At 35.1% G+C, this 11,322-nt stretch overlaps 2 protein-coding genes across 2 annotated transcripts; both read left to right on the top strand.

Annotated features, from left to right (window-relative positions):
- The first annotated feature begins 3,848 nt into the window (after nucleotides 1–3,848).
- On the top strand, nucleotides 3,849–6,792 carry LOC123553153 (uncharacterized). Its single transcript, XM_045342898.2, has 3 exons — nucleotides 3,849–4,460; nucleotides 5,028–5,172; nucleotides 5,626–6,792. Exons 1-3 carry the CDS (start codon nucleotides 4,176–4,178, stop codon nucleotides 5,877–5,879), a joined length of 684 nt encoding a protein of 227 aa, XP_045198833.2. The 5' UTR covers nucleotides 3,849–4,175; the 3' UTR covers nucleotides 5,880–6,792.
- Nucleotides 6,793–8,396: 1,604 nt separating this feature from the next.
- LOC123552615 (PR domain zinc finger protein 13-like) lies at nucleotides 8,397–11,061 on the top strand. Its single transcript, XM_045342358.2, has 3 exons — nucleotides 8,397–8,543; nucleotides 9,516–9,756; nucleotides 10,226–11,061. The coding sequence occupies exons 1-3, from the start codon at nucleotides 8,397–8,399 to the stop codon at nucleotides 11,005–11,007; spliced, it is 1,170 nt and encodes a 389-aa protein (XP_045198293.2). The 3' UTR covers nucleotides 11,008–11,061.
- The last annotated feature ends 261 nt before the right edge of the window (nucleotides 11,062–11,322 follow it).

Consider the following 11,322-nt stretch of genomic DNA (forward strand, 5'->3'; position numbering starts at 1 on the left):
AGCTTTGTCGGAATATATATCTTTTACAAAATCTAGGTCAAGTTCAGAACTGAGATATCTAGGGTAAAAAAACAATGTCACAAGTTCAAATCATAGAAACTTTAACACTTGAAATTTGTCGCTATATAATCTAAATTAAAAACCGGATTACCTGAAGTCAAAACTTAAGTCATCGATAAGATAAAAGAGAAACATAAATTGCAGTTTTACTTGTTCTTTGTAAACTTTGTCTGAATATTTGTTCCTATAAAGTCTATGTCAAGTTCGAAACGAGGTTAACTGGTGTGACAGTGTGGTACCCGTCTGTCAAACCTTACTAAAAATCTTTATACAGAAGAAAACGCAATGAGAACATTCGTCAACGTTTATTCTCACGTATGATTAAAGAATTATCCCTTTCTTAGTAAAACGACCGTTACTGTGCTGTAGCGTTATCGTGCATAAAGGTGCCTTTTTCAATTCTATCGGCCTAAAGTAGCTCCGATATTGGAAGGATTTCATATCCGCCTATTTCGCCATTAAGAGTACCGCTATATAGCGCTTTAAGCGTTACCGAAAATTGACATTACCGGTCGAACACGACGTAGAATGTAAGTCATAATGAAATTTAGGTTAAGTTCAAGACTATATCAAATGTGGTCAGAAACTAAATCAAAATGTACATTTATTGAGGAATCTTTTTTACATTTTACATTTGATCTCTTAAAAGCGTACACTGTATATGAGATGGGCGAATTTTTTCCCAATAATAAAATTTCTTCAAACTTTGGATATTGAAGCACAATTATCTAAGAAATAAAAATATGCAATAAAAATCACAGGTCACCTGTATTGAAAAAGAGTTATCTGCCCTTGAAAACGGCTTTTTTGGAGAAAAGATGATTGTCCTTCAATATCCAAAGTTTGAAGGAGATTTATTGCTGGGAAAAATTTCGCCCCGAATTCTAGCGTACGGCTTTAAGATGTAAAATCTTGGTTAGACTGAATACTTTCGTCTAGGATAAAAGTCAAATCTTAGAAACACTCGGTTAAATTTAAGTTTTGTCTGATTTAGATAAAACATGATCAAAATGTTTGAATATCTACGTCAAATTGGGTAGAAGGTTATCTAGGGCCATTCTAGGATAAGACTTAGGTCAGCAAGACACTACACCATGGTTAGAATATCATACTACGGTATAATTCAAGTGAGATCTTGACACACACTTTCGTGGACATCCTTACTTATCATACACTTCTTTCTGGCTGATCTCTTTCCAAGTCTGAATTCCTCTTGATGCACCCCATCCACCCCCACCCCCCAGCAAACCATTCCTATTCCGGTACATTTTGTTGCTATGTGCCGCCTGAATTGGGTTATAATTAGAATGTTTGTTTTAATCAAATACTATATTTTATCTGATGCTTATTATTTTTTAACTCTTGTTCCAGTTGTATTAATTTTATTGAAAATATCTGAACCAAAGTTGTAAATGTTGGGCAAGTGCATTGCTTGATTACTGTCAGAATAATTTGTATGTGTTGATATATTGATAATGTTACATATAAGCACAGATAGTGCTTGACTCCATTTTCATGCTATCATTCCTATTGCTGTTAATAATAGGATTTGGGTCATTATGTGGATAGCTGGATCCCAGCATCACACATTATGTCATATAAAATAGTTAAAGGGAACCAGATATTTGATAGAGCAAATACTCGTTGTAAAATACTATGTATTATTTTGAACCAATTAGAAACAAGTTCTATAAATAGCACCAATCAAAGCTCACGTCTTCTAAGGTATAAATAGGTAGATGGAGGACAGAGAGATCATTCTGTATCCAGCGATGGAGGAAGACACATCGAGGATTCAACTAATAATTTATCCCAGTACCTTGATGAAGAAGTTATTGCAACTACACTGTCAGGATAGATAAATTATTAAAAAGAAGACGTTTGAAGTTCATAGACTAAAGAAGTGTTGCAGAATTTCAACAAGGTTTTGAGCTATAGGGTCAGCGCACAGGAGTTATACCTTAAGGATAGGTGAAAGCTATAGACGATAGCAAATATAGGCTGAGCATCGAAAAGCTGAGGCAGAGACATAGGTTTTGGTGATCTACTGAGAAAATAGGAGAGTTCCAGCTTATAGACGAGGTTCAGCGTTATTGGCGAAGTACAGCAAAGGCATCAGGGTTATACCTATATGGTAGTTGAATGCTACATGTGATCACATATAGGCGCTGAGCATCTAGGAGTCAGAGCAATCTTATTGAGTTGCAGCTTTCATTAAGAGAACATAGGCTGAGCATCTATGCGATAGCACTCGTACGTTGTTGTTTAAAGACATTGTCTGAAGGGAACTTCGACACAAAGACCAGTCAAGTATAGTATCTCCAGCCTATAGGAGTTTAAGCTGCTGATTTTGTGTTGAAGGTTGATAGTTGCAACATTGAATGATTTTTGCCTGATCCCTGAAATTTTCTAGCTCATAATTGAATCATTTAAATAATCATTTAGGCAAGGTAGCCAGAGGAAAATTTTATATACGAGATATTTGGTCTCACCAGCTATACGTTTTAACAAAGGACATTCTACACCGTTTGTCAGCTAGTCTAAGACATAGTCACCTTAGCGGTAGGACCCATTTTATTGTTCAAGATACGAATGGCGTAGTCACTTCCCTGGGTCATATATCCTGACAATTACAACGGGTTAAACTAGTACATTTATCTACTATCAACTGGAGATCAAACTATCATAGCGGCCATATTTCATTTTAACTCGAACCTTGAAAAAAAAAAACACTTTGATACGACAAGCAAAACAGATATACAATGTATATACTCGACACGAAATTGAGGTACTCATAAAAATGTTTGAAATATCTGATGTAAGATTACCTCTCATGAACAGACTCAATCAAACCGAGTCTGCTATTATTCTGCTTGGTTGCATTCTTTGCTTCCAATGGATCTTTTTACAGATTTTATTGACTGAAAAAATGTTGAAAACGACGTTAAAACCGAACACACACACACAGAGAGAGAGAGAGAGAGAGAGAGAGAGAGAAAAGAGGGAGAGATAGAAAGAGAGAGTTTATTGTTAGAAAACTGTCAACAACGATTACTTTTGTTTAAATGGAAGGTTAAATGTTTTTTCTTCGTTGTATTTATGTTGTGTTACTGCCAAATGTGCGAATCCACTTGCTTGCCGAAAACAACTCCACAATAAAAACACGTGGACGGTGGTCTGATGGAAACACACCTGTCAACCCAGACGACTCGAGTTTAATTTCCGGCCTTAGCACTGGAATTACTGTAGTTCCTACTTATACAGTATGGGATAGAAAGTCGTGTATCAGTGTTCTTTTTAAAAAGTGCCAGGATATGTAAGTCGGGCAGGTCTGAATCTAAAATTCTCTGTCTGTTCTGGGGACTTTTTTCTCAGTTCCTGTCGTCAGATCGCTCTATGTTTGTACTGGTAGAGGATAAGTTTGCACCCTGATTGCTACTGTTATTATGTAAACTCCCTTGAAAACAGTGCTTTATACATTTGATATAATACTGACAAAACAATTTATGACAATACGTACGAATTGTATGTTTACCTTTTCTTTTTTTCCACTTAAATAGCCATTTATAACTTAATTTGATTACGCTTTCTTACTCTTGAATTGTCAGGCATCCTGCACATGGAGAAATAAGTTTTGTTAGCGTAAAACAATTAAATATTTTCAATTCTCAATTATCTTCTATCTGGTCAATTATTTTATGTACCGTCTATGGAAATCTGTCTGTCAACAAATAACATTTGATATCGCTTCATTTTTATATTTATAAGCTACAGAGACAATGTCTCGTTTACTGTTTTTATGTAAATATAATCCGGTAAATTGATAGTCTTGCTCTGGTTCTTATTATCGCTTGTACGTGCGTTGGGAATTTTGTTACAGGCCAACATTTTTCTGAAACGTACAGATCACAGTGAAGAATAAAGAAAACAGAAATATATATCTTTGTTTGAATTATAATGATTTGAAGAAAGTGACAAAGTCGTTTTTTAAAAGCAAATAAAAATGGCGGATATTTGATTCATATTTCACCTGGATAATATTGTTTTTTCATGAACCTGTCAAAACCATATCATAACATAGATTCTAACTTACGTTAGCTCTCAAAATTCATGAGATGTCATTGAGATTGTTGTCATGGTTTCTACTGTTTCACAGTGGTTTCGGCTCTTCTTGCAACACAAAATATCATGTGAAAGAGGCATGTTTTAGGAACTATGGGACGCCTCGTGACGTTATCACTAACGTCACTTCCCTTGCAATGTGCGCGTCGCTGTGTTTTGAAGATGACAGTTGTGCGTCTGTATTATTCGACGGCTTTAAGAAGATCTGTTTTACAAATTCAGGATTTGCAAAAAATCTGACGGCAAATTGTGGTCTTAAATATGCTTATTTTGTTCAGGTACGCTTTATCTTTTTGTTTTGTTTTTGTTGGGTTTAACGTCGCACTGACACACTTATAGGTCAAACGGCGACTTCCACCTTTAATGGGGGAGGAAGAACTCGTGTGCCCCTCCGTGCATTTCATCACGAGCGAGCACCTTTGTAGAACCAACGACCTTCCGCAAGCCAACTGGATGACTTCTTGACATGAAGAATTCAACGCCCCGAGTGAGGCTCGAACCCACATCGGTGAGGGGCAAGTGATTTGAAGTCGCCACGGAGGCCTCCGCGCTTTATCTAATTAACAGTCTCTTATTTCTGACCCTAATTAATCAAGATCAATTTATCTAAAAGAGATATTTTTTTCAAAAACTATGGGTGAATGGGAGTAATATTTATTCAATGAGATCACACAATCAGTCGGGTTAGCTTTTTGATCAGAACGGTAGATTCTAGCTGCTCCATAAATGTAAAAAAACACACTTTTGCCAGTGCTGTAGTTTATATGATATAAATAGATCTACATGTAAAGAATTTTAAAATTCCTGACAAAATGACCAAATTTTGCTTTCTGCTTTTTTTCCAGAGCAGCTGTAAAGTATTGAGCAATCTTGGAAATGTCTGTGATACAGAGGACGACTGTACTGATGTTGGTAGCACGTGCCTAGAAGGTCTGTGTTCGTGTAAAGCGGGATACAGCTTGAACCAATCAAGCAGTACTTGCTTGCAGTGTAAGTTTGTTTTCAACGTACACATCTGTATAACTTTTTAATAGAATCTATCACATGAATGATGACGTCAAAAAAAAAACGTCTGCTGATACGCTATTTGCAATCGTTCGCGTTATTTTCTTCTTTCCAAATCTGTTAAGTCTTTATTTTAACACAATATATGTAAAAAAAAATGATTTATTTAGCCAGATCATGGCAGATGTTGTTCTTTAAGATCGTGACTCGCTCTTTAACAGTCATTTTTTATTTTTCAATATCGAATGTCAAGATAATTATTGAATTTTAATAAATATGACAAGTTTTTGGAATATTTAATTTGCAGTGTTATACTCTTTCCATGCAGTTTTAGTCAACTTACTTTTATGAATTTTAGCTTCTTAAACATTCAAGCTAGATTGTGTAAAACCGTAACTAGGTTGATTAAATAAACGTACATTGTAATTTTGTTTACAGTCTGCGACCTGTATGGCACAACGTTCACGGCGTTTGTAGGATTCCTTCTTACTGGTAATAATGACGTAATTCTCGAGAATATGAACAAAACATCGTGCACGGCAGCTTGCATAAATACTACAACTTTCACGTGCCGCACGGCAGAACTTTCAGATGACAACCAATGTTTCCTTTCGACAGAAACTGCGATTACTAGACCGACAAAGTACATCGCATACAATGGTTATACATATTTCCAGAGGAACTGCGAATAAACGTTCACAAAAACTGTAGACCTGGTTAATATCTCGTGTTTAAGGTAGTTAACCCATAACGACGATCGGCAATTTCCGTTTCTTTACGTATGCTCCCAATACGATTTCGACAAAGGCCGAAGGATGCCGAAACAGCGTACGGAGAAAACGTAACCGCACGGAAATTGCCGAACACCACCTTAATTTATATTTGCTCTATTCATTTAGTTATATCATATTTATTTAGTCCAGGTTTTTTATATACTGTGAAATCATTAATATTCGTTGGGGGAAATCTGCGTTGATTTCGTGGTTACTTCAATCCGCGAAATTTTAATCCAAACGAAAATACAAATATCTTCAAAATTTAAATCGACGAATTCGTTCCTCGAAGAAACAGTAATTTTTTGCCAAAGTTACGACATGCCCACGCAATTAATGATTTTATATTAATAGATTTGAATAATTCGTGTTTACATGTTGATTTTAATCGTTAATCGTGATTTTAACACTTTTCTAATTTGTTTGTTATAAAAAATACTTTGCATTAATCATAATTATCTCAGTAAGTTTTACACCGGCAAGTTTTACTATGAAAAAGAATGATATATTAAGAAGAATTGATTTGGAACGTGTTACTTTCAAAAATAACTTTACCAGGTTTTTTTTTTCACAATTGCAGTTAACTGTACCTAATTAGAAAATACAATATAGCCATTAGCGTGTGCATCAGAGATTTTCTTTAAAAAAATCAATAAAATCGAAGAGTCCTCTAAAGTTTCAAGTCAGCTGATATTTGTATTTGTTTCTAATATTTTATTTACCATTATTATGTTTCAGTATTCAATAACCAAAAGCATACACATGTATCATGTTATATTTGTAGCCATTGTAGTTTTTACATTATTTTCACAACAGTGTTGTCAATAAAGAAATCCAAAACTTCTATTTCTTCTAGTTTTGTTATAATTATATATATAATAAAATAAAAAAAAGACAAAATAATACTTTAATGAAACGTAGCATGTTTTTAATCTCCTACACTACAAAGACGTTAAACTATTTTCATTTACCCATATAGGATATTGTATTTAGGACCTTTGAATATCAAAAATTCATAGTCAAAACGTTAGGGCATAATTACTTTGGACTGAAGAGCCTTTAAAGAGAACATTACATTACATAGTATGTATAGAAAAAAATCACTAAATTATCGCTAATTTCGAAGAAAGATTATAACTTAGTTTAATCATTCTTCGCCTGTCCAATGTCTTTTAGTAATACCACTAATTCCTGTCCTTGTTTTCCGTGTGAATAAACCTCGTCATAACCATACGCATGAAAACACATTTGTCACAGAAGTGCGCGAAGCTAAGAGCACGCGCCCGGCACGTGTCTTCTCCAGATACAGCAGCGTGTTTGCCGATTATTTTCTTGGCTACTACTCGGCTGTAATGAACGCTGCTGTAGAGCGAACGTGTGTTAAGAACATTTATTTTGCGAATTATGCTCTGGGGTTAACATGGTATATGATTATATGTAATCTTAAATGAAAAACACCATTCCCTTCTAAAATTAAGATCTAATTTTCATTTCACTTTGGCTTTCACCACTTTTGTCTTTAGCAAATCACAGCCGCCAAACACTTGCGAAATTCTCACGCCATTTTGTCCATTTTCTGGTGTTTTCTATTATATGTATCCTACACTGCTTTTAAGTACAATCTACTGGTTAAATGTTTCAAATGGGGCAATAAGAGCAAAAAATACAAACAGAAAATTTTTGTTGTAAATGATAGTACCAGCGCGCAGTTAATTGCATACTAATCACTTTTGTATTTTAGTCCTATATTAATTAGATCGTGTCATATTTGTACAAACTAAATAAACATTTAAAATGTATTTCAAACTTAATTTAAATCGGTAAAGTGCGACTAGTGGGGAAAAAAGATCATTTAGGTACCATTAAATTATATCACGGATACCATTTATTAATAATATTCCACCGCAGCGGACATTAAATTCACCATTTTATAGCTTCTAATGACAATTTATACTTAAAACTGAGGAATATTAATGCCGCCTTAAGCCTTTAAAATCAAGGCACCGTGTCAGTTGATACTGATAATACAGATAATGCCTGTAGTGGTTAATTCTGATCAAACAAATCGCTAATATGTGATTTTTATCGATAAATGGATAATGAAAATGTAATCAACTCACAATTAACGCAATATTACAATTTACTGATTCTATGAATGACGCATGCGCACGCCATTGATTGCTTCCGCCTTGACTTCTGAAGAGCGCACGTCTGTAAATGCATGGAAAAAACAAATACATCCACGTGCTTTCAAAGTCCAGATGTGACGCAGTCGAAATTTTCTCACATCTATGCCCATAAATTCTGTTGAAAATCCGGAGCTGGTTCTTTACCATGGTTATTTCACAGCCGAAGGTCTAAATCCGAAAATTGCTACGAAAATTCATTTTTGCGAATATTTATTAAATGATAAATTCATAATTGCTATAAACTGGTATGGATGAAACACGTGGAATTTCGAGAAAAGTCCACGTCATAGCAGGATCGGTTATACCGTATGGAAGCTGGTACGGTCCTGTCCAGAAAATAGATTTTCACAAAGAACCAGAACGACTGCTTGGTGAAACTGGTACTGCAATTAAGGTAAGCAAAATCGTTTTTTTTTTTATTCTTTATAAAATAACTAAACTGGCATTTACGATTGAAAATGATGACATTTTTAATGATTAAAAAAATGTTGAGAGATGGTTTCATATTTCGTGAATTAATGTACTTGTAATATGATAATTCAATGGGGAGTATGTTATTAAACAACAAATGAGCCGAAATGGCAGAAACGCATTTTCTGTTATTTGGAGAATTGAATTAGCTTTACACAAGAACGTAATTTTAATCAAATAGAAAACGGTATATATCTGTTAAATATTGTCTTTTAACCCTTATCATGCTAAACACGATTGAGTCTGCCTTTGCGACTAGTGTAGATCATGATCAGCCTGTCCATCCGTGCAGTCTGATCATGATCTGCACTGTTCGCCATTCAGTTAGGATATTTTTGGTAAGCACCCCTTTGAAAATATTTTACCCCATTATTATTTATCAGTTACAACTTTCATTCAAATGAAGCAGTATGGAAGAATGCATTTTTTTCAAAAGCAGTCTCTTGTGTTTTTTATGGTTCCGTTAACAATTTATAAAATAATCATCCAATGTTTGTTTTTGTTATTATATTTCATCGTTTAATCTGTACGGCGTTGAATTAAATAATGATTTGATACATTTTGTATTTACTGATTGATTTATTCACCGCCATGCTTGTGATGTTTCATTCTAGTGAGATCGATGACAATTTTAGGACGTTCTTTTTATGTCTACAAAGTTTGTTATAATGTCTTGTAGCATTATTTTAATAATGTATTTCATATAAGTATTGGTGGGATGCCTAAAGAAAAAATTCAGCGGCGATAAACTGTTTTCTATCCCACATACTTTGTAAGTCCCGACACGTAAGGTAATAGTAAATAGTCAGGCTATTCGTAGTAAATCAGCTAAATCTGTTAAGTCACTTCCGGTTTGGCTGTTTTTCTTTCACGGATAATATTGTATTGTTTTCAGATTATCACTGACATGGGAATGCTTCAAGCTAAAAATCCTAGTCAGAATCCATGGTACCAGTACCTACTGCCTGCACGGGATATTCATGAGCAAAATCTGAACCTATTCCGATCACGTGACGGGCATTTATATCTCCGAGCTACGAGGGATATAGATAAAGGGGAGGTAATCACTTGTTGGTACGACGAGGCTTTAGCATGGGAGATAAATGTGCCGTATCTGACACCTGCAAACATCATAGGTATTGTTATTATTTTATCAATAATAATTATTATAATTTTCAACATACTTCTTTCATATACTTTAATATTACTTTTAACTTATGTGCAGATAAGTATTTCAGATATGCAAATATAGTTTGTCCAGTTTGTGGCAATTCTTTCCAAAAGTATCCCGACACTTCTACGAATTCAAAAGGAGAGCACGAATAAGTTCAGACATAGTGGTAAAGCCTAAATCATCACAGGCTATGTATCAGTAGTGAAGCGACTAAGCCCCCGAATCCAAGGGTTCGAATCCCTGCGAAAGCGGATTTGAATACGGTCCTAACGACCCCTTACTTAGGTGCAAGTACTGATCAGAATTCCATGAAGCAGATCTCGAGCGTAGTCAGGATAATTGTTAACATAAGTTGACAGCACGGTTGGTCAAAAGAAAATCAAATGTACACAGGAGAATCATATTGAATTTCAGTTTTTGTTCTTTTGCAGGAATCGGCAGATACTGTTGTACAATGTGTCAAAAGGAATTCATCTACCCTAACCACTTAAAACTCCATATCATGCGCACGTGTTCTGGATTCGAAAAGTCTAAAGACTCGCTGCTACATCAGGATCACACCACAGAGAGTTTTCCATCTTCCCTTACTTACATATCAACAGTAAATACATTTCCTCATGATCGGAAGTGTAATCAAGACATGATTATTAAGACAGAGAACAAAAGGCAGGACGTGTGCTTGCCGCATAGCCAGGTGTCTACACACCTCCAGGACTCGTGTATAAGTCGTTATACACTCAAAGCTAGCTTTGAATTAGTTCCAAATGTGCCAACGTATGCTGTATTACGCGAACGTAGGCCGTACCAAATTGACGTTGGAAACAATTTGAAAACAGACCTTTATGTCACCAGTAGGCAAAACCAAAATTCACACCAATTAGATACAGATGAAGAGGAACCAATAGAAATTTTGAAAAAGTCCTGCTCAATTATGTCATCCAATAAGGGTCACCTGTGTGTTTTCTGTGGCAAACTTTATTCTCGGAAATACGGCCTGAAAATTCACCTTAGAACTCACACGGGATATAAGCCCTTAAAATGTAAAATATGTCTGCGGGCATTTGGTGACCCTAGCAACCTGAATAAACATATTAGACTGCACGCGCAGGGGAGTACACCATACCAGTGCTCTATTTGTGGTAAAGTTCTCGTACGGAGACGAGATCTCGTGAGACATTTAAAATCTCGCCATCCAAACGAAGTATCACAGTAGAAGCGACTTTGCTAACGGATATCATATGATTTTGTGCTATCAAGGTATATGATATTTTAACATTCATTACACATACCTGCTGAATAAATTGAAAAAAAGTGCATTTTAGAATAAATGTTTTAAAAGTTTATTGTTTCTATTATATGCAGATAAATTCTCATACTTGTACGAGGTTAATATACTACTTTTCACAGAGCACATTGTGTCCATTGTGCCAAACCGGGTTGATTGCCTGTCGTTTTGCATACTAACTATCTAATGCTTGGTTCGAAAGTACGTAAATCGTATTTATTTGACTTTTTGTGTTTCTTTTTT

The sequence above is a fragment of the Mercenaria mercenaria genome, chromosome 4, assembly GCF_021730395.1.
Source record: "Mercenaria mercenaria strain notata chromosome 4, MADL_Memer_1, whole genome shotgun sequence".
In the NCBI taxonomy this organism is placed as follows: domain Eukaryota; kingdom Metazoa; phylum Mollusca; class Bivalvia; order Venerida; family Veneridae; genus Mercenaria; species Mercenaria mercenaria.